Below are 23690 nucleotides of genomic sequence, written 5' to 3'. Positions count from 1 at the left end.
AACACACACCATCACCATTGGGATGCCCTTCTTCGTGGATCCTCTCTCCCAGACAGGTCCAGCAGCCAGAAGCCCTGAGCGTGAGGCTACCAGGAGGTCATGCCCCGCCCATCCGTGGGTCCACATGGCATGGGGGCTCAAGCACTGTCTGCCAGAGAGAGGAAAGAGGCTGGGGCTCTTGTAGAAAAGGCTGGGTGGGGCTGGACTGAGCCAGATCTGGGCTTTGGAATGAACTCACTGTGTGGCCTTGGGCCATGTCGCTCTACTTCTCTTGATCCATGAGGACAGTAGGGATGTTCTGGTGTGTGATGTAGGCGAAGCCCCTGCCTAGCCCAGTGCTAGCTGAGGGATGCCCACAACGGGTTGGTTCCCTTCCCTGTTCCTCAGATGGAGCCTGGACTTGGGAGTGAAACAGGTCTGGGTTCAAATCCCCACTGCTCTCATTTGCTAGGAGCCCCTGGACAAGCTTCTTACCCTTTCGGAACCTCCATTTCCTTGCTTATAAAATGGGTTGACCCCAGCTCACGAGTCTTCTTTCATCTTGACTATCTCCCCCTTCCTCCTCTCTGAGATCTGCCCCATCCAGCTCCTCCCCACCTTCAGCCTGCATGAGCCTGCCTCCTCCAGGGGATTTTCCTCGATTGTTCTGAACTCTGGAGAACTGCCATTTGGATGCTCGTTTTTGTGCATGGACAGACACCTTGGACACCTTCCCTGTGCCGGGAGGCCTTGTTGGGCCTTCCAGTTGAATGACCCCTGGGGAAGACAGGGACCTGGCTGGGGGCACCTGCAGGGTCCTCATGGTAGCTCAGAAACCCCCCTCATGGCATCTGGCACAGTGGTTCAACCTAGAGGAATGCAAGGAACTCTCTGCTGCTGGGTCACTTGGCCCAGCCGTGCCCAGCCTGTGACCCTGGACAGGTCTGTCCACCTCCCTGAGCCCCAATGTTGGGAGACCAGCTCTGTGCAGTGGGGGAGTTGGTCAAAGGCCCTTCCCCTCCCCCCCGCGCCCCCTGCCTACCCCACAGGGCTGTTGTGGGGACCACACACATGGATGGACAGGACTATCCTTTGCAAATGGTACAGGCGTGAGGTGCTGTGTGGTGGGGAGCAAGGACAGCGTTTGGAGGCAGAACACCCAGGTCCCAGACCTCTGTCAGCTCCACCTATGACCTCTGCCCCACAGGTCCTCAGCCTCTCCATCTGACAAATGGGTAAAGACCTGCCTTCAGAAAGACTCAGATGTCCCCAGTGCTCAGGCACAAAGAAAATCCAATAACGGCCTGGAGCTCGTCTCCCAAGATGGACAGGTAGACACAGGCCCGTGACTGAGGTGTCTTCGGGCCAGACATGGTAGAATGCTTATGGGTCGCAAGCTCCCACCTCCATGGGGTTGGGCAGGGAGAGCGTGGGTGACACACCAAGAGCATGACTACTTCTGGCTGCTGCCTGCAGAAGCACCCTGGCCCCAGTGTGGCTGCAGCATCCTCTGTACAAGGGGAACCAGAAATCCAGCTTTCGTGTACAATCCCCCAGTGTTCAATTGTTGGCAAGAAATTCCCATTTTTTAAAAGCCTGTGTGGGCGATCAAGCAACATATGGGTGAGCCCTGGAGTACAAACTCTGACCTGGGCCTTTTTTTTTTTTTTTTTTAGTTTTGTACTTTAAGATAATTTCCAACTTTCAGGAAAGTGCCAATACTGGTACAAAGAACACCTGAACGCCCTTCCTTCTGATTCAGCTGATGTTACCATTTTTGCCCCATTTGTTCTCAGGAGGCTCATTCTGTCTGTGGTCGTGATGGCCCTTTGGCCCCTTCACACTTTATGTGTATCTCCTTTTTTTAATTTTTACTATTTATTTATTTTTGAGAGACAGAGAGAGACAGAGTGCAAGTAGGAGAGGGGCAGAAAGAGAGGGAGACACAGAATCCAAAGCGGGCTCCAGGCTCTGAGCTGTCGGCACAGAGCCCGACGCGGGGCTCGAACCCATGAACTGTGAGGTCATGACCTGAGCTGAAGTCGGACACTCAACCGACTGAGCCACACAGGTGCCCCACTTCATGTGTCTCTCCTAAGGAAAGGATATTCTCACACATAACCACAGCACAGCTAGCAATTCAGGAAACCCAACATTGATGTAATACCGTTAACTAATATTCTGTACGTATTCGTGTCCATCAACGGTCCCCACCGCATCCTCCTGGCTGGGACCCAGTGTAGGCCCTGTGAGGCGTCTACATGTCCAGCCCCTTCTGCCTCCTTTGACACAACAGCTTCCGTTCATGGAACCCCGTGGTCTCTCATGCCCCCAGGTCATGAATCCCTGTGACAGCCCCGTGGAAGCAGCGAAATAAATGAGAAATAAATACCCAGACTTGTGATTCGGCAGCCTTCCTGGAGATTCGCTGATCCCTAGAGAACTGTGGTCTGGTCTGGATTTACACCTGGGGAAACTGAGGCCCAGAGCAGGAGTGTAAAGCGCCACAGAAGGCAGGGCCAGAGCGAGACCCCAGCCCTCCAGCCTCCTAGCCCCAAGCTCTTCCCGTAGCCTCTATGCACAAGCCCACCTCTGAGGACACTGTGACTTTATGACCCAGCAGCAAGGCCTGTTTGAGATGTTTATCGTAAATTCCATTGGGAAACCAGCGACCAGGCGCCATCTATGTGGCCGGGAAAGGGGCAGGAGCCAGGGGGCCGGGGCAGGGGGGGTGTCCCCAAAAGCAGCAGGGCCCAGCTCCAGCCAGGCCCATTGGCTCAGCCCCCTGCACGACCCCCCACCCACCTCCACCACCCCTGGAGCCAGAGCGTTAACAGCACGAAGTTGCCCAGGACATCGGCAGACCTTCTCAGGCCTGCTGCCCCACCCTGCCTGCCAAGCAGAAGGCCAGGCACGGAGAGCCAGACCTGCCGCCATTGCCGCCGCCTCCAGGGAGCCTAGGACGACACCGTGACTGCAGGAAGTCCCAGTCTGCTGCTCGGCCCGCGCTCTCTCCATTACACTACCCTGCCTCTTCTCCATGAGAGGCAGCGGGGTGTAGTGGATAGAGCACGGGTTCAAGTCCCGGCTCCACCGCTCACAGCTGTGTGACCTTGGGCCACCACTCCACCTCTCCGAGCCAGAGAGGCCATGGGGAGGGGAGGGGCTTGGGGTTGTACTTGCACCAAAACCTACCTCACAGGGCTGTTGTGAGGAGGACAGTCTTGTGGGCGCTGAAATGCTTTGCAAACTGTCTAGTGCTCTGCAGGCATGTGTTATTACTGTTATTAACTGCGTTGATAACAATAATGATGAAGGAACTGCTCCTGGGCTGGGAACCACATTGGCTTTGCTTGGAGCCTGTGCCTGGAGGCAGATGATAATTCCCAGAAAGGCCAGAAATGGCCTTTATCCTTTCTTCATATCTCTACCCCCAGAAAGAGACCTTTTAGGAGGTAAGACCTCTCTCCTCTCCCGTCCAGAAAGAGGCCTGGGAAGTCAGAGCCAGAAGAGCGAGGAGCCCTAGGTTTGAGCCCCCAGCTGTGCCCCATGTACCCATGTACCTCATGTAACCATGCCCTCATGTACCCATGAGGTACACCGTGCAACCTCAGTCAGTCATTTGCCCTCTCTGGGCGCAGAAGCCCCACTCTGTAAAACTAGGCCCCTCCAGCTCTGCCACCAGAGGCTCAGTGCACCCCACTTGCCATTACATAAGGCTTCGGGCCCGAGACAGCTGACATCTGGACGAGGCACAGGGGGGACCGTCTCCTGCTGCCCAGAGCCAGTCTGAAGCAGAGATGGCCTTTGAGCCAGCAGTTGGGAAGGTTCTGGCCCACCCTCTGCTGCCTGTGTGGGGAGGAGATAAAGGTTCAGGTGGGACGGGACAGGCCATCTGGTTGGTGGAACACCCAGCGTTCCCTGGGCCTGAGCTCCTTCTGTCGTGGACGGACGGCCGCTGGGTGGCTGACACAGTTTCCCCTCCATTCTCCTGCCTCCGGCTTCACTACAGGCCTTCCCAGCGAGGTGGAAAGAACTGGCATGACACCCTCAGTCCACCCTGGCCCTCTCCCCCCAGGCTGAATGCAGGGATGACCTCTCCGGGCTGCTTCCCTGTCTGTAGAAATGGGGTGATGATGGTCGCTCACAGGGTGATTATGACAGCCAAGTGGAAAAAGCAGCTCAGACAGTATTTGCACAAGGGACTGCTCACTAAATACTAATTGTCTCCCTCCCTGCCCTGGAAATGCTTCCAGCGGCTCCCCCCTTGAACACCCAGCAGAGACCCAGCTCTGCAGCCCTCTCTCCACTCAGGCCATTACACCGTCCAGCTTCTCTCTTGCTCCTCCTCTCACGACCCTGAGCGGCTATCGCGCTATCCCACCTCTCCATCTTTGCCTGGGCTGTGCCCGACCCCACCCCCCGCCAGCCCACCAGGTCCTAGGTCTCTCTTGTCTTGCGTCATCATTGATCTGTGTTCCTGTCTGCTCCCCTCACCCCAGCTGGACTGTGAGCTTCTGGAGGGCAGGGACCTCCCTTTGGGCCCTGCCAGCGTTCTACCACATCTGTCCGTCAAGTATATGAGCATGGTGTGCGCAGAAAGTGCCACACGTGGTTGGTCTGTCTGCACGAGCCTCTACTGGCCCCATCCAAACCAAGATCCAAACTCCCAAGATAACAGCCTTTTAATGGAGGCTGCCCTATGCCACCCAGGAGTGGCCCTTGTCTCTCTGGGACCCTGGGTACCCAGACTTCATCACTCGGAGCTGATGACCTAACATAGACCACCCATTTTACAAAGGACAGACCGAAGCCCAGAGGGGAGAGGGCTGGTCTCAGGTCACACAGGAAATCAGAAGTAGACACCAGACCGGTTCCCAGGTCCCACCCTCCCCTGAGCTCAGGGCTCTCTCAATTTACCCACCCCCCGTGTTTGTGTATTCTGAGGGGCTCTGTGAGACCTACAGGAGGTGGAGGCTGCAGGATGATGGCAGAGGACCACAGACAGTGAGGTCCTGGTGCAAGACTCTGCCGGGACCCCCAAACCTGAAGGGTTCTCACCTCCGCCTCTCCCCAGAGACCCTGCCGTTTTCCTGTGGAAAATTTGGTCAACCTTGACCCATATATGCCCGTGGCTCCACCACAGCTGCGGCCCTTGGGGTTAAACATTGCCCTTTGTGGGGTAATCTGGGGCTGGGGTGTGATAGCTGAAGGGGGTGACCTGCTCCATTCAACTCCTCCTCTAGTAGGAGGGTGCAGCCAGCCCCTGGGAGGGGAGAGGGACGGCCCAGTGAGGCGTGGGGATGAGTGCTAGGCAGGGATAAATCTGACCCTTTGCAAAACCATAAGGACAGTGTATGAAGGGTGTGGAGATTTTCCATAAATGTAACATGTACCCACCACAGAAAATGCAAAGCGAGGAGGCAGCAGTAAAAAGGGGCTGGAGTTTCCAGCTATGAGCTGGGCTCTGCTAAGAGGAGACTCACAGTCCGAACCTACAGCAAGTAGCTCACAGCCTATGGGGGAGCCAGGCCTGGAAACATCACCAGGGGAAACTGCAGGGGGTGGGGCAATCCAGAGGAAAGAGAAAAAGTCCCCTTGTGGGGATCAGGGAAGGCCACCTAAGAGGGGCATTTGTCCCAAGCCAAGAGGAGGAGGTTTTGGACCAGAGGAGGGAGAATGCCACTTGGGGGGTGGTAACTGGGTGAGCAAAGGTGGGAGGCTGAACACAAATTTCCAGTCAGCTGCCCGCTCGCAGGGCAGAGGCCACAGGGCAGAATCGGAGGTCAAGGGTCTGGAGCAGGCTGGGGTCTCATCCAAAGCCTGCTGAGTGGTGTTTGGATTTTGGAGATGATGTCAGGGGTGTCTGGGCTGGGAGACAATGGTTAGAGCCGTGGCCGGGGGGACCGCTGGGGCACAGGGGGAGGGAGGACCAGGGCAGGGGCGGCTGATGCCCCCAGCTCTCTTGGCCCGTCTAATGCTGGGGCCTGGAGGCCCACCCTGAGGCTCATCTGAGGCTGAGCAGGCATGTGCTGCGCCTTCACCCCATGTCCCCATATCCCGTGTCCTGTGTGGTGCCCCCTTGGCTTCCTCCTCCCTCCTCCCTACCTCCTGAGGCACAGCTACCAGCTCCCTACTGTGATGGGAGTGATTAGATTAGAAGGTGATTTGGGGTCTGATTATCTTGGGTGGAAATTGGCCCCCTATGTGTTTTTCCATCCTGCTTAGGGCTGGGGAGGTGGGGAGCGGCATCCTCATTACCAACGAGGCAGAGAAACTTCCTCAGAATACATTTGAGACCAGGGTATGAGGGCCTGGCTTCCTGGGGTGGGCGCTGGTAGGTGACAGAGAGGATAGGCTCAAGAGAGAGGGGAGAGTTCAAATCCCGGCTCTGCCCCCACCAGCCAGTGACTCTGGGCAAGCCGCTTCTCCCTTAGCCTCAGTTTCCTCCTCTGTAAACTGAGGGCCGGTGTGAACTCTAATTAGATAATGGTGTGTGAAAGGTTTGACTCGATGCCCAGCCCACGGTAGGTGTCCTACAGAGGTCAGCACTGGCCACTGCCCCTGCCATCTGTGCTCTGAATCAGTGCACTGTGCTCCTCACCTTGAAGGATCTGGTGGCCCCACCCCCACATGACCTCTCCAGGCCCCAGGCTCCTTATCTGTCTAATATTGCTGCTGTCGAACTGTCCCCCGCCCACCCCACACAAGCTGAGCCAGTACGCAAGAAATCTTGTCAGCAAGTAATTACCAGGGTCCTGTCAGTGGGCCCTGGTGTTCCCAGTTAGTGCCTCTTGGGCAAGTAGATGGGCTCCAGAGTCGGCCTGGGCTGCTTGGCCTCTAGTCAGTGTCTGAGCTCACCCTGTGGTCCCCACTGTGCCCTGCCCAGAGATGAAAGAGTGCTGTCCTTCTGTCCTTAGAATGAACAAGGAGCCAGCTGACCATGTGGGTTCTGCTACAGCTCACTGGGCAGCATGGCCCTCCTGGGAGCCTTCGTACCTTGGTTTACCCGTGCACGGTCAGACAGACTGACCTTTACCCACCATGAAGAAACTCACTGGAGAGTGTCCATCTGTCTGCCTATAAAGCACTTTGAGATCATGAGATCTTAGAGGGCCAGAGGCTAGAACACACATATACACACATGCGCACACATACGCCTGTATACACATGGGTGCACACACACGCACACCAGCACATGCACACACACAATCTCAGGATATCGCTCAGGTCCTAGAACAGAAAAGAAGGAGTGGGTGAAACCTTTTGAAAGGTGAAAATAGATTCCTTTCTTGAGGAAAATGTTGTAAGGTAGATGTTTCTTGAGTTTGCTGACCTAACCTTCAGGTCTAAAGCAAACCGGAAAACAGAAAGCTGCTAGAGACAAGTCACCCCGAAAACAGGGAGAAGTGGCCAGCAGTCTGGAAGAAAAAGAAGGAAAAACTCTAAAACGCAGAACTGAGTTCAAGAAGCAACTCATCAGGGCCTTTTAGCATCCGGGTCGGTGTCTGTGGCCATTGGGCTCAGCCCCTGTCTGGTTCTTACTGTGTGGCCTGTGGATGGCCTGAAATGCTCCAGCCAGGCTGGGATGCTCACCTCTCTGTCAGAGAAGGAAATACATGCTGCATTGAAGAGAGATTTCTACCCTGGGTAGTAAGGATTTATATTTAAAAAAAATAAAGGTGCCCAAAAGTCCAAACTTCACTTACCTAGGTTCTTTACTAAATAGAGGGACCACTGGCAGGACGGAAGGTGCCTCCTCACGTGTTCCCTGGAGCCTTCTGCATGTGATCCCACACAGGCCATGCAGGTTAACTCTTTCTGTGAGTAACCTGTCTGTCTGTGAAAGCTCCTGGGACACAGTGATGTGTCCCCAGCACCAGCCTGAGGATAGAGGGCTGGCTTCGCTGTATCTCCTCTGTCGGAACCCAGGCTGCCGTAGTGGCCATCCCCTCCCCAGGCTGGGTCCCAGCCGCCCTCCCTGGACTCCCCTTGTTTCCCCAGTGAGGTCACAGCCAGCTTCAGTGGGTTTGTTTGGTTTTTTCCTGCAATTTTTCTATCATGGCAAAATACACATGATGTGAAATTTACCATTTTAACCCCTCTCAAGTATACGGGTCAGTGGCATTACATCCATTCACACTGTTGTGCACCCATTACCACCATCCATCTCCAGACCTCTTCATATTGCAAAACTGAACCTCTAGAGCCGTTGAATGGGAACACCACCCCCACCATAAGTTCCCCACTCTGGCCCCTGGCAACCACAATTCCACTGTCTCTGTCTCTGTGAATTTGAGTGCTCTATGGAGCTGCTGTACTGGAATCCACCATAGATGTCCTTCTGTGACTGGTGTATTTCACTGAGCATAATGTCCTCAAGGCTCATGCCTGTATCAGAATTTCCTTCCCTTTTAAGGCCAAATAACACTCCATTGTATGTATACAGCACACTTTTCAGCAGATTTACCTTTGCGTTTAATCCTCACTCTGGTACAGAGTCCCCCGAATGAATCTTGGACAGGCTGCCCTCTGATCCTGCACGGTGGAGGGGTCTGTGCAAAGTGCAACTGACACAGAAACCCCGAAGATGAATAAATGTGGAGCCACTCTGACAAGAGGCCTCCCTCACCCCCCACAGCTAGCCCTCCTGCCCCACAAAAGAATTCCAGGGCCTTTAAACCAGTTTGAGGGGCGCCTGGGTGGCTCAGTCGGTTAAGTGTCTGACTCTTGATTTCGGCTCAAGTCAGGATCTCACGGTTCGTGAAATCAAGCCCTGCATCAGGCTCTGCCCTGAGAGCGCGGAGCCTTTTGGGGACGCTCTCTCTTCCTCTCTCTCTCTGCCCCCCTCTCTCAAAAATAAACAAAGAAACTTTAAAAAAAAAATTTTAAAGCCCAGTTTGGAAATCCTAAAATTCTACAAAAGGGGTTCTTAACCTTTCTTTCACTGAGGAGCCTGGGGAAGTCTGGTGTCCTCAGAGATGCCACCCCTAGTTGGAATAAAGCTTTAAAATGCATAAAATAAAATACATTGGATCACAAAGGAAGCCGATGATATTGAAATAATTAAAAAATGTGTGTGATAGAGTAATGTGCTTCTTTGTGCTTCTTTGTCAGCACACTAATGACAAGAACCAGCGGTCAGTCTGATAGCTGCCTTACTTGTAAAATCAGGATGAGTGAATGACTGCAACAGCTATAAAGTCGCATGACAAAGAACCTGTCATATTTGTAATACATGTAACGGCGTTGCGGGCGACTAACACTCCTGGGGTCGGTAGCCTATGTCATGGTGAAAATGCTAACTTTCAGTTAGACGGTTGTGAACACCAAGATGTCATTGTCTTCTCATGCAAGTTCACAGAGCCCTGAGTTCTTTCCCAGATCTTTGGGAGGGAGTGGACCCCATTTTAAGCAGTCCTGTCTAGTCCTGTCTAGGACAGAGTGGGGAGGTGGCTCTCTAAGAGAAGGTAGTAGGTGGTAGACGTAGCAGGGTTTGAGTCCCAGGCCCGTGATAGCTCTGTCCTAAGGGCATAGTTTGAACCCTAATCATGGGCGGTACCCCAGGACGTTGGCAGACAGAGCCAGGAGCTTTCTGGGACCCAGTTCCTTCCACTCCTCTGGGGAGGGGGCTTGGGCCCATGCAATGGTAACTTGGCTTTCGTCCCCCTCCCCAGGGACCCACGTGATGGAGGGCTCTGGACGGATGGTAGTGACCGCAGTGGGTGTGAATTCTCAGACTGGCATCATCTTTACCCTGCTGGGGGCTGGCGGTGAGGAGGAAGAGAAGAAAGACAAGAAAGGTAAGCGCAACCCCCTCACAGACCAGGAGAGGAGCTCTTCAGGTCACTTTTTTTTTTTTTTTTTTTTTTTTTTTTTTGTCGTTTATTCATTCACTCAACAAAATAGTTATTGAGTGACTTTTATGTCCATGCCCTGTGCCAACAGCTGTCTCCTGCATCCTTGAGGCCCTGCTTGGGCCAGGAGGGTTCTGTCTGTTCCATCTCCAGGGTCTTGTCCCAGTCTCTGTCTGTCTGGTCATGTCATGGAGTACCCTCCCATCAGGCCAGGCCCAGGGCACTGAGCACTTTGTTGAGTCTCCAGCCTTGAGCGTGACCTGGTCCCATCATCAGGCCTGATACGGAGTCGAAAGCCCCACCTGCGCTCACTCCTGCCACTAGTCTCAACTCCACAGAGCAGGACCGCAAACCCACCCAGCACTGACTCAGCCCAGATGTGGGCAGAAGAGATTCTGGGGAATGTGGCCAAACTCATGGTTTCCTCCCCTATCCCCCCAGAGCTGGCACCTTGCCTGGGTTCTAGCTCCTCTGCCACTTTGGAAACAAGATTCCTACTCCCTGGGCTTCCCCTCGGTGCAGCGAGCCGGTAGCCTGGCTACAAGTGCCTCTCAGAGCAGAGGGAGGGATGCACGGAAGACCCTAGAAGCCCAGGCCCAAATCCAAAGGCCCAGGCCTCTGGCCCTTGCACAGCCAGCTCCTTACCCAACACCTAAAGTCAGTCTCAGGGACAGACCCCTCTCACATCTTCAGTCTTTTGTCCTATCTCCTTCCCCAAGCTCCAGAGGAGGGTCCACAACACCCACACCATCTGGGGTCCAGGGGAAGAAGATAAGAATGCTCTCCTTGAGTTTTAGGGACAGGCCTGCTACCTCCAGCTCTCCATGGCCGACCAGGCCCAGAGCCTGGGTCACAACCAAAGGTTGCTTGTTCCTAAGGGTAATACCTTATATTTTCTAGAAGGGTCTCCCTAAGATTATGGCAGCCCCAGCAACATGAACAGTGGAGCTAAGCTGTGATCTGAGAAATCCAGAGGTGGGAGAGAACCTGTCTCAGGAGACAGCTGAGGTTGAAGCTGAGGACACAGTCCTTGTCAAGAGCCCCAGAGGGTGTCAGGACAGTGTTCACACAGTGACGTAGAAGCTGTGGCCAGCTCTGGCCCCAGGGTGCAGATGGTGGGGCAGATATGGGCAGTGGGCGGGGTAAGGCAGGATGACACAGGCTTTGCCCCTTTTCTTGGCCTCCCTGGGTCCTGGGTGAGGGGCAGAAGCACCCAGAAGCTCCCACAGGCCAGACCAGTGTTCTCAAAGATTTCAGTAGGAAGATGGGCCTCTCCCGCCCGGAAGCACAGGTCAGAGCCCTTTACTGAACACACACCTATGGCCCAGTGAGATGGGGGTGTCAGTGTAGAAGGAAGAAGTGGGATGTGGGAGGACAGGGCAGAGGAATATACGGGGCAGCCCCACCTCTCAAGCCCCTGTGAGCAGCACGGCCAGGGCTGGGCCCCCTCTGCATTCCCATTTCATCACCTCCACCAGGGTCATTGCTTAGAGCCTGCCAACCACGGGCCCCCATTTCAGGATGACCACAGGCGTGCAGCTGGGTGTGTGTGTGGGTGCGTGTGGGGGTGTGTGTGCGCGTGCGCACACAGATGAGGCTGGATGTGCTTCTCCTTCATTAACGTGTCTCAAAAATCATCACACAGGTGTGAAGAAGGGGGATGGCCTTCAGCTACCAGGTACAGTAAGACACCCCTCAGGGTAGATGGGGCTTTTAGAAATAGCAGCAGCCTTCTGGGAACTGAGCCCTGGTCCCAAGCCACCAGCACACAGCTGGAGGAGGCTCCCTGACCCACTAGACCCTCCACTGTGCCCCCACGCGATGCCAGCCCCACGGGAGGAACCGGCGCCTCACTCTGCCCGTTTGCCCTTCCAGACCTTCACCCCGCCAGCCCATGCACATGGCACCACCACACGGCCCACAGCCCCACACACTGGCATGTAGTGCCCCGCTCACCACCCTGTGACCCCATAGCCCTGCTCTCCTGTGCACACCCCACAGAGCCTGTCCCAGCTCCCCTCACCACTCAGCATGTGCCCCCCACCCGCTAGTGTCACTTCCCTCTCCTGCCCACTCAACCCATTTCCCCACGCCTAGAAAGAACAACCAGAGTGGATTTGAGCATCTCATGTCATTTGTAATTTGTAAACTAAGGGAAACTTGCTAGTACCTTCTCTGTCTCAGGCACAACGTGTGACATACTTGGTATCACCTATTAAATGATGGGGCATCTCGTAGGGGGTTGACCAAGGCAATCTTTTGAGTGCTGGTTAGGAAGGAGGAGGTGGCCGCAGGCAGTGGCCTGAGTCAAGGGCTTGAATCCTGAGTCACCACCATGGCTGTTCCATGTTCCACTGGGACGCAGTGATGGCGGTCATAGCAGATACCCAATCAGAATGCCCACACTGCACCCATTACTGAAGGTTTGGAAATGACTCCTGGCCATGGGTCCCTCTGGCCCTGACGGGCAGCCAGATGCCCTCTCATAGAAGCTCCTGTGACGGGGACTTGCCCGATTGGCATGGCCAAGGGGTGCATCCTACCCAACCACATTGATCATCTGCCATGTTTTATTTCAAAGACCCTCCATGTCTTGAGTTTTTTACCCTGATTTTTACAGCATCTCTATGGGAACATTTCACCTCCGCCCCCAAATTTGAGTTTCTTGATTTCCAACGGAGATTTTTTTTTTTTAAAGAATATAGTCATGTTACCTCCCGCAAGTTGGTTCATGTCTTTATTGTTGTTGCTGTTCTGCATTGTTGCTTTTCTCCATTGTGACACACTGCATTTTCCATCCCTCCCACCCCCACAGCGGCCGATGGTGCAGCAGGCTCAAATGCTGTAGATAGTGCAAATACCAGCCTAGTCAATGGTACGTCTTCGATGGCGAGCGCTCGGTCTCGGTTGGATGGGCGTCTCTCTCCCCCACCCCCAACTCTGGGCTTGCCTCTCCCTGTTCTGGACCGCACAGATCTTGGATGTGCATGGGCAGCTCTGGGACAATCGTCCTCTCACGTGGGGCAGGCGCTTAAGAGAGAAGCCACCACCGGGGAATCCGCTCCGCACCCACTTGCGGCTGCCAAAATGGCACTGGCTCCTGGTGGGCCCTCAACCCCCAGTGGAGCCCAGAAGAGGGACATAACGTTGGCTTCAGATTTGACTCCCAAGAAGCAGCATCCCACCCGGCGTGGCCCTCTCCTAAGTACATTCCTGGCCCCAGCTTGGGGAAGAAGGCCTGGGGTCAGGACCTGGGCTGAAGCTGGCATCTGGGTCCCTAGTGAAGTCTCCAGTCCTTGGCTCGAAAATTCCCTCGAGGCAGGGGGGACCCAGGCCGGGGTTCAGCCCCTTGGCCCCACCCCATAGCATGGCTGAGCCACAGATAAACATTTCTTCCTCTTCTCTTTCACGGAGTGAACGGGCAGGGGGCTCGCTTGGGCTCGGGCCTGGTTCTGTCCCTCGGACGTGGACTGGTGTTTCCTGCTGTTGCCTGTGCTGGAGCATTTGTCCTGAGTCTCTGCATTCTTATGGGCCCCTCGGGGGTGAGGGGTGGTGGGGGGGGTGCTGCCACTGTACATGGGGTCTGCATTTTAACCTCCTTACCCACAGGCATGAAGGAATTGTATTCACTGGCCTCCAAGCCTTTAGAGGGCTTCTTATTTCTATACCCTCCCATCTTCAGAGTGAAGAGGCTTCCGTTTGCTCAGAAAGCTCCCCTGTCCCCAAATTAGGTAGCATGATAGTCACCCAGACTAAGAGCTGTAGGGCTTGATCATAAAACTGTTGCCCGAGAGAATCGAAGGGAAAGGAAAAGCCATTCTTACAGCATCACCGTGTACGAGGCACTGGGCTGTGGGTTTCTCATTCATTATATCATTTACTCCTCACCACTCCTGGACGACATGGAGACCCTATCCTACCTCATACTCCCATCCCCTGCTGCAGACCTCTGACTGAGCCACCTGCATTCAAAATGACCAATGATGGAAGCACCTAGTGGATGTCAGGGGCCAAGCAAGACACTTCGGCGAGCCGCGCCTTGCCAAGAAGGGCTAATTTGGGTGTAGGTCTATTTCAAGCATAGGAGGAGAAAGGAGAACAGCTTGGGGTGTGGGAGGTGTCATGCGTCATGGAGGAGTGGCGAGGGGTGACAGGGAGAACCGATATAGGCAAACCCGGGGGGGCGGGGGGGAGAAGGAAACGGGAGGTGGTGTTCTGCTTCCCCCAGAGCAGTGAGCCTCCTGGGCTCGTTGAACATATAGACTACATCCCGGCTGGTCGGTCCCAAAAAAAGGCAGCTTCACTTCCAAACTGTAGCAGAAAACTCGCAAGTATCCTGAAGAAAATTACAGGAAAGATGGGGAAGTTGACCACCCACTCTAAACCAGGCACTTTGCAAACATTTCATGCTCGTGGCCTCATTTGGTCCTCATGATAACCCTATGATACAGAGTTTATTGTCCCCACTTTAAAGATGGGGAGACTGAGGCTCAGGGAGATCAAGACAGTAGCCCAAGGTCACAGAACTAGAGAGCGGCAGGGCTGGCATTTGAACCCAGGCCTGCAGGCTCTAAAGTGTGTGCTCCTCTTCCTAATCCAGGATTTCCTGAAGGAGTATGTCTTGTAAACTTCATAGGGATATTAATCGGTCCTATCTCCAAGAAAAGGATCCTGTGGTCAAAGGTGGTTAAGAACCGTGGGACAGAATTGGTCTCTTCCTCACTGCAGGACTTCTCAGAACCTTGAATAGGCTGGCATATAGTGGAAAGTTAGCCATGGAGGGCTTTCCGGGCTGATTTGGCTGCAGGACTTTTCCTGGCTGAATCTTATGAGATTGATGTGGCTCCATAATATACTTTGGGAAATAGTACTCTACGCCGTTGCTACTCAAAATGTGATCAGAGGACCTGAAGCCTGGACATCTCCTAGGAGCCTATTAGAAATGCAGAATCTCAGGCCCCACCCCAGACCCACTGAATGAGAATCTGCATTCTAATAAGCTCTCCAGGCTCTAGGCCAGTGTGCATTAAAGGTTGAGAAGCACTAGGCTGAGCCTTGGTCAATGAGAGAATTAACCGTTCCTTTCCCTCCCTCCTCTGAGCCAAGTCAGGATGATTTGGACATGGAAAACACACCCAGCTGGCAGGAATCCCCCTGACTCCACCGCCCCATCCCCCTCCCAACTGAAAGTGGATGTATTCCATTAATCTTGGAGGCATTACGCTTGTTATTGTTATTTTATTATTTCTTTTACATTTATTAATATATCACTATTTAATACATCACTTATAATCATAATTAGTAAATAATCACTCTGGACCCCAGACATTTACAGGACACTTTGTGGTGCTTTTCATGAGCGTCATCTTGGTTGAAATGGTCACATTTCACAGAGGAAGAAACGGAGGCACAGGCGAGAGAGGGGACATCCCCCAGTTCACCTAGTTAGTGGTCAGTCTCCCCAAAGCTTGTTTATCAGGCCGTCTTCCCGTGAACCCTCCACACATGTGCTTTTCACACCCATGTCCCTGGCAATGCATGAAGAGAACAGACCTAGTTGTCAAAGCTGCGTCTGGCATCTGATGCAGAAAGGCCTCCAAGTCTCCACCCCAGGTCCCCATCCCAGCTCCCCTGAAACACAGCCCACCCTCCAGGTTGTGCATGGAGCCAGACCTAGCTGCCCCACCATAGTTCTGGGGATAGTCAAGCACCAGTTTGGCTGAGGAGAGCCCCAAATAAGTCCCTTGCTTCTGAGAAACCAGGCCATCTGCACCAAAGCACCCCCAGAACACCTCTCCCTTCCTCGAACATATGCATTGGTGATTATTTTTCTAGCCACGTGATCACTATGGAAATAAAAGAGGAAATTGCTAGCTTGGTTAATGGGCACACACAACACATGGGCTGTTGCATCTGATAATATGCAATGCAAATAAAGGCCCCTTTGTGTCTTCTAAAATCAAGTATCAAAGAGGAGTCCTCCGGTGCCCTTTAGCCCAGTTAGTAAAATTATTTTTGAAAATAAAAATAATTGTTGTAGTTCATTCCTGTTTGCTCTAAAAAGGCTTTTCCTGTTTTGTTTTTAATCCAGCAAAAAGAACTTTATAATAGAGCGACAGGGCCCTTCTCTTTCAACCCCAGGGTGGGTCACTGACCCTTTGCTGTGCAAGGCAGTGGGAACAGCCCTGCATTTCCCTTGCAGAGATAGCAGTGGGCTGGGATCCAGGAAAGCCACTTCTCCCCTCGGAGTCACTTACAACACGATATGGTGATGCTGATGACAGTTTTATGGAACCAATAAGGCAGCGTTATGATCAGTATGCTCCAGAAATGAGGGCTACCTCTGAACCTCCTTTGGCCTCAGTCTCCTCATCTGTAAAATGAGACTGATGAGAATCCTTCCTATCCCACCTGCAGGGCATTGGGAAGATTGACAGGAGATGACACTCGCAAACCTCAAAGTGCTAAATGGGCAAGTGGTTATTACTAAGGCAACCATCAGGTGCTCTGGGAGCTGAATGTTTCATCCCCATTTTACAGAGGTGGAAGCTGAGACTGGGAGAGGTAAAGCTGCACAGCTAATTGGTGTAAAAACAGGGGCTTCGGGAGCCCCGTCCCACCAGGGCCGCCTTGATGCCCCTCCTCTGGGCTCAGAGGGGCTGAGGGATTGCTGCTTTCTCCGAAATCGGAGGTGGAAACATAGACGCACTTTGGGGCCAGCTCTCCTTTTACCCCCTGGGACCCGGGCAGGCCATCTGCCTCTCTGAGCCTCAGTTTCTCATCTGTAAATGGGTGCACTACAGGAGTGCCCTTGTAGGGATGTGGTGAAGATTATATGAAATCACGGGGGTTATAGATGCGCCTGGCACATGGTGGGTTCTCACAGAACGTGAGCTGTGAGAATCACCTTTGCAGCAAATGGCCAAGGGTGTCTGACCTACTGAGACTCCCCCTGAGGTGGCAAGGCGCATGGGCAGAGCTCTGAGTGAGCTCAGTGGACAGGCCCAGGGGACAGGAGGAAACCCCTTTTCCTCAGTGCCAGCAGCGAGGGCAGGTATCTCAGCTGCCAACTAGTGACCACCAGTACCTGCCACGCTGCAAACCCAGCCCCCAAGCCTCTGGCTAAGACTGGGGAGGGGGCCTCCCAGGCAGCCCCGATTAGGTGATGAGCAGCCCCAGATTCGGCCCTTTCCCCAGCCCTGGCACGCAGGGCCGGGGCAGGGGTGCACCCCAGGGAACCCACCAGCCCAACTTCCCTGTCTACTGAGGCCCGAGCTGGTCAACTGCAGAATAAAGAGCACACACCCAAGTGGAGGGGAGGGGCCAGCGGCGTCCCCTTGAGAGACAGGGCACTCCCACTGAGCCCCCTGGATTCACTCAGGGCACCTCAGAGCCCACCACTGGGGAGCCCTTGCCCAGCCTTTGCATGCATTACCCTCAATAGGGCTGGACAGGGGGTTGTCCATGCTGTGCCTTCACACTCCTCCAGGTGGAAAAAGGAGAAAGTAGAACTCTACATACATCCCTCCTGAAGCCAGAAAGTAAGGAGCACATTGACCAAACTCCTCCCTTTTCTAGAATCTCTCTCGTCTCTCTCTCTCCCTGTCTCTCTCTCATTTCCTTTGCCTCCTCTCAGTTCACAAAAGCACCAGCCAAATTAATCACTGGGGACCTGAGAACCCCTCTGATTCCTGCCAGCCTACTGTGGTCCCTTTTACCCTCAAAGGCTGTCATTTAATCTGTAAGATGCTCAGGGCCAAAATAATTCCCACCGAAGCTCTCTCTCCAAGCCCCCGAGAATCAAGACAGACCCTGCAGTCAATGTGGTGGCCAGGTTTGCTCTTGTCTCGGGGCGTCCCCAGCATCCCTATATGGAGGGACGGAGTCGGCTCGGCGCTTCCTCCTTCTATGACATGAATGTCCGTGGCCCTGTTGCGTCTTCGTGATGATCAACGTGTGTTGTCTGTTCTCTGTTGTCTGTTAAAATTCTTTGTCGTGTAGGTAAAATGCAGGATGGCAATGTGGACGCCAGCCAGAGCAAAGGTAACCCTTTTGTATTAACCGGCTTCTGTGGTCCCCGCAGCCCCTCCCCACCGGCTCTGAGAGCCAAGCCAGACGCAGACATGTCCGCACGTACAGGTGCCTGACGTCTTTGGGGGGCATAGCTGTGATTCATGTACTTCCAGGCCAAATGGAGACGTCACCGGTGAGGACAGGGGACACCTGTGAGCCAGCTCTTCCCCAGCCTTTGAGCTATGCTGCCCATTTAGCTGCAGACTTGTAGCTGGTTCTTTGAGATCCTTAGAGGCTAAGGGATAGGGCCCCAGGCCCACCAGTCAGTCCACCACTGAAGGAGGAGGAGGCTCGTCACCCACGGACAGGGACACTCTCTTTTATCTTTTAAGCCCCCTATGTCCCTTCTGTCTGGTGACTATTTAATATCCCAGCAACATACTCAAGAACCAACCGGGGAAGTCCAAGCCTACCTGCCTTGTCTAAATGTGGGGAAAGGTGAGGGGCCATTTGGGAAGGGTCTGTGGGCTTATTCAGGCCCAGAGGGGACCCCAGCCTCCTCCTGCTGGGAATCCAAGGTGGAACTGTGTCACTCCCTGATTGCACTTGGATTCCAGCTCCAAGGCAACCACTGGCCCTAGGACCAGAGTCTCCACCTGGAAGAGGCAGACCCCACATCGCAGGGTTTCTGTACCAGCCACACAGGGGTCCAGGCAGCGGAGTGAATGAATGCCTCACCACACTCCCCTGGGCAGGCAGGGTGGGTGCCAATATCCCCACCCAGCAGGCTGACCTCGGTGCGTGCATGTCTGTGTGTGTGTGTGCGTGTGTGTGCGTGTGTGTGCGTGTGTGCTCTGCCCCCTGCAGCCAAACAGCAGGACGGGGCAGCCGCCATGGAGATGCAGCCCCTCAAGAGTGCCGAGGGCGGTGATGCCGATGACAAAAAAAAGGCCAACATGCACAAGAAGGAGAAGTCTGTGCTGCAGGGAAAGCTCACCAAGCTGGCTGTGCAGATAGGCAAGGCAGGTAAGTGTGCAGCCACGGTGGATGGGGCAAGGCGGAACGTGGGGTGCACAGTGGGACCCAAAGCTGGCTCTCAAGTACTTCATCTGCAAAGTGGCGGCTTGCATGAGATGGCCCTGAGACCCACCCTTTTCTACCACAGCAACCAGCCCGAGTCCTGAGACAATAGACGCTCAAGTAATAGGTTGGAGTATGGGAGGGCAGGGATGGATTAGGGCTCTATATTAGCCACCCTTGCTGCAGGGCAGAGGAAAGATGGGAGAGATTGAGGGCAGTGGCAGGAGCCCAGGGAGAAGCCTCTTGTCTGAGCCTCAGCGCAAGCTCAGCTTCCCAACTGAGTTGGTGGCTCCAGGTGACGGCTGGTGGTGGCCCCTCTGAACCAGGAAGCTGAGCCCAGCTGTAAGGCGTGCCCTACCCGGCTGACACGGCCTGGGCCTCTCCGCCCGCATGAGGACACAGCAAACGCCAAGGCCTCCCCACCTGGCTGTCTCTCGGCTCTAATTATAGGCACCACGGCGTGGAGAAGGGGGGCAAATTACAGGCTTGACTGTCTATATTTAAATTCGGGCCTGGTGATAGCTCCCGGCTGCTGGGAGCTTGGCTTCCCGCCCCTGCGACTGTCAGATGGGGGTAGAGCTGGCCCTGAAGTTCCACAGCTGGAGGTGGGGGCGGGCGAGCGATGGGCCCAGGGATTTCCTCCATTCTCGGCCTGGAGAAGACTCCACAAAAACAGGCAGCAGCCCTGGGGGGCAGGGAACAGAGAGATGAGGAGAAGGAGGAGGAGGAGGAGGAGGATAACCCCATGGCCTTCAGAGCCCTTGCTCATCTCCCTCCTTCTCCTCAGCCTTGCCGAGAATGCAGTTCAGAGTCTAGGTTCACACCCCACCTCTGCTTTTCTCTTGGGCTGAATTCCCTGAAGCACAGCCTGACGTGGCTGGGGGCAGGATTTTTAGGGGCGAGGGTGTGCTCAGGTGAAACCTCTAAAGGGTAAGAGACTTGACAGGGCCAGGGGGAAAGCCAGATACTTTCTGGAGAAATTCCAGTCTCTACCTACCTCTGCAGGGTCTGTCCCAAGTCATGCCAAGGGGGCTGGGCTGTTGGACCCCCACCTCAGCCATTGGATATTGGCCATCACATTGGGGTGGGATGCCCTCCCAGGCACTTCCTGACAAAGAGACGGTGATCACCGAAATGTGAGCTTCCTCTGGCAGCGGCCGCAGGTGTGCACAGCCTCAGGGGCACCTGCCTGGCACCAACAGCAGGTGGAGGCCGCACACACCCAAGTGGCAAGGGGATCCCAGGGGATCCAGGCAGGTAGGCACCTGCCTCTACTAATTCTGCAGTGCTTCTCTGGCCTGTGGCCTTGAACAAGTCACTTCCCCTCACTGAGCCACAGTCTCCTCATCCAAAAAAGGGCCCCCTGCTCTTTCCTCTGTCTGAAACACTCTTCCTGCAGGTCACGCCATCTGCCTGATACTTCTCATCATTCCCCATCTTCTCAAGTATCACCTCCTCCAGGAAGTCTTCTCTGGACACCATCGCTAAAGTAGTCACTCCCATGTCAGCCCATGTTTTGTTTTTAAGCTTTATTGAGACACAACATATATACAAAAAATTGCTCACATTTAATGTACATCTTGATGAGTTTGGACACATGCATACACCCGTGATGCCATCCCCACAAGCAAGGTATGAAGCCTATCTACCACCTCCTCCTAAATGTCCTTGTGTTCTTTCATGAGTTTTCCTGTTTTCTGTTCTGGGGGTAAGAACACTTAACAGGAGACCCATCCTCTTGCCCAATTTTGAAGTGCACAATACTGTACTGGTAACCGTAGGCACTGTAGCATAAAGCAGAGCTCTAGAACTTATATATGTTGCATAACTGAAACTCTGTACCCACTGAAAAACAACGCTCCCCTTCCGCCCTCCCCACAGCCCCTGGCAATCACCCTTCTACTCTCTGCTTCCATCAGTTTGACTATTTATATTCCTCATGTAAGTCCTTCTGTGTCTGCCTTCTCTCGTTCAGCGTGATGTCCGCTAGGTCCATCCATGTTGTCGCAAATGGCAAGGTTCCCTTCTTTTTTAAGGCTGAGTCACATACCGTTGTGTGTGTGCCCCACGTTTTCTTTATCCACTTGTCTGTCGATGGACATTTGGGTCGTTTTCTCATTTTCTGCCCATGTCACTTTCCGTCTTGTCATCCTGAAGTTTTTCGTCACAACATTATCCCTATCTGAATTATCTTGTTCATGAGCTTGTTTCCGGTCTGCCTCCCCCTCTGGAGTCTCAGCTTCCCAAGGGCAGGGACTCTGTCCTGTCTATTGCTGTGTCCCTGGTTCCTGAAGTAGGAACTACTAGGTGTCTGGGTGAATGAGTAAATACATGGTACCAACTGCACATCATTATTGTGTGAGAGTACTATGCAGGCAGTTCTAACTTACTCACATGGTCTCTCGGCACATATTTCTTGAGCCCCTGCAAGGTGTCGGGCAGGCACCATGCTACGCACTTTACGCGCACTAATCGCATTTGATACTTACAAAATCACATGAGATAAACGTGCATCCCCGTTGCACAGAGGAGGAGACTGAGGCTCTGTGAGGATCAAGAACTTGCCCTAGGCCACAAAGCGAGTAAGTGGCAGAGCTGAGATGTGAGCTAGGGTCTGCCTGGCCCCAGAGCCCTTCTGGCCAAGGGTTTGGTCTACATCTCACTTCCCAGACCCACACCCCCAGGAAAGCCCCTGAACAGGTCTTCCCCCACCCGTGTTACAGGACTGGTGATGTCGGCCATCACAGTGATCATCCTGGTGCTCTACTTCACCGTGGACACCTTCGTGGTCAACAAGAAGCCATGGTTACCCGAGTGCACGCCTGTCTACGTGCAGTACTTTGTCAAGTTCTTCATCATCGGCGTGACGGTGCTGGTGGTGGCCGTGCCCGAGGGGCTCCCTCTGGCCGTCACCATCTCACTGGCCTACTCTGTGAAGGTGAGAAGGAGGGGACCAGATGGATGCAGTTGGCTGCCCCCCCCCCACCAGGGGCTCTGTGGGGGTAGCCTGTGGGGCAAGTGCTGGGGCTGGGAGAAGCGCTGAGAAGGAGGGAGGGGGCATGTTGGAAGGTGGGAGAGAACACGGATGCAGGAACCCAAAGCTCGCACACCCTCAGGAGGCCCGGGGCCTGTGGCCACAACCAGAGGACCACACCCTGGCTGCAGGGACAGCCGTCATTCACCCCAGCCAAGTGTCACCTTGCAGAGAAGCCCCTTTGTTGCCAAATCTTCACAATTTTCCAGAGAAGCCAGAAACGTGGACTTAATATGAACTCTCTTGATTTTTAAACGTTGACAATCAACTCAACTTAACAAAAAAAACAAGAAAGCACAAAGAGCAGACGTCACCGTGTAGGCCCAAACCCATCCCCAACCCACCAAATGTAAGTAGAAGTCTGTAGTACTTCTATGACTAATCTCAGAGGGTACTCCCTAACTTTGGGAAGAGATAAACCTAAAACCAAAAGGTATCTGATGTAAGGAAGCCCCCTCCTCTCAAGGGATGGGCGGAAAATGGAAGAGGGTTTAAAAGCAGTTTAATGAGGGCGCCTATGTGGCTCAGTTAGGTGAGCATCTGACTCTTCATTTTGGCTCAGATCATGATCTCACAGTTTGTGGACATCAAGCCCTGCATCAGGCTCTGCACTGATAGTGTGGAGCCTGCTTGGGATTCTCTCTCTCTCTCTGTCTCTCTCTGCCCCTCCCCTGCTTGCTCCCACTTTCACATGTGGGCATAACAAACTTAAAAAAAAAAAGTTTAATGAAGAGCGGTAGGCCCAAGAAAGCTGACTATGAAAACTTGCGTCTTGGGGGGTGTTCCTAGTGCCCCCCAGATGGCAGAGACCCCCGCCCCCTGCTTCCAGGCAATGACCATCCACAGAGCCTGAACACTGAGCTGAGCATCTCCACGGGCACTTTGAGCCTGGTTCACATGGCGGGCTCATTCTCTTCCCTTGGCCCCATGGTTTTCCCACCTTGTGCTCCTGGTTCCCAGGGCCCGGATGCCAGGACATCCCCGTGAGGACAGAGGCCAGGGCATGTTTATAAACAAGGCACTCTCTCCGAGACGTTGGCAGAGCTGGTGGAGGGCACAGCAAGCGTCAGTTTCCAAGTTGGAATTTGGACCGGGCTCACCGATGTAATTTCATACAGAAAAGAGATCTCCAGGCAGGTGCCAGAAAGTGGCAGTTCTGTGTAAAGGATACGGCCCTTATCGTCTCCTTGTTTTAGGGTTCTTGAAGAAACTCCATCCCACAAACCAAAGCCCAAACAGGTCACAACACGATGCTGCTTGAGAACCTGGGGCCCAGAGATGGAGACTCCCACACACACAGCCATGAGTTGGGACCCCCACAGCCACCCAGCTGAGCTCAGGGTGTCTTTGAAAGTCACACAGGGTTAGTTTGGGGGGATTATGTACTGACATCTTTAGACCTCTGCACCATCTACAGTTTGTATCTCTGGCACCTGGTGCCTTCAGCTGTCTTAGGTCACTTGATAAACTTAGTACAGCACCCCAACCAGTCCCTTGACAAACTTGATACAGTCACTAGATAAACTTAGTACAGCACCCCAACCCAGGAGAGGCAAACTGTCCCCTCTCTGAGCCTGGCATACCCCCCTGGGAGCCGCCATCAAAACACTAGAGATGACACTTAGATCAGCGCTGGCCAATAGAGATATAATATGAGCCGCATGTGTGATTTTAAATTTCCTTGTAGTCACGTTAAAAAGAAAAAGTAAAACGAAACAAGTGACATT

At 53.9% G+C, this 23690-nt stretch overlaps 1 protein-coding gene across 19 annotated transcripts in view; it reads left to right on the top strand.

Moving 5' to 3' along the window:
• Positions 1 to 23690, top strand: part of ATP2B2 (ATPase plasma membrane Ca2+ transporting 2) — a 424560-nt gene that overhangs the window by 350572 nt on the left and 50298 nt on the right. For 13 of the 19 annotated variants that reach the window (XM_045493803.1, XM_045493802.1, XM_045493801.1 and 10 more), the window contains 6 exons: positions 9657 to 9782; positions 11482 to 11514; positions 12652 to 12711; positions 17838 to 17879; positions 18717 to 18875; positions 21653 to 21867. In XM_045493803.1, coding sequence (XP_045349759.1) covers positions 9657 to 9782; positions 11482 to 11514; positions 12652 to 12711; positions 17838 to 17879; positions 18717 to 18875; positions 21653 to 21867 — 635 coding nt within the window. The remainder of the gene's footprint in view (positions 1 to 9656; positions 9783 to 11481; positions 11515 to 12651; positions 12712 to 17837; positions 17880 to 18716; positions 18876 to 21652; positions 21868 to 23690) is intronic. The other 6 variants (XM_045493793.1, XM_045493798.1, XM_045493797.1 and 3 more) reach the window with 4 other exon arrangements.

Source organism: Leopardus geoffroyi, chromosome A2, assembly GCF_018350155.1.
Source record: "Leopardus geoffroyi isolate Oge1 chromosome A2, O.geoffroyi_Oge1_pat1.0, whole genome shotgun sequence".
Lineage (NCBI taxonomy): Eukaryota > Metazoa > Chordata > Mammalia > Carnivora > Felidae > Leopardus > Leopardus geoffroyi.
Note: the sequence above shows the minus strand (reverse complement) of the source record. Positions and strands in the feature narration are given on the sequence as shown.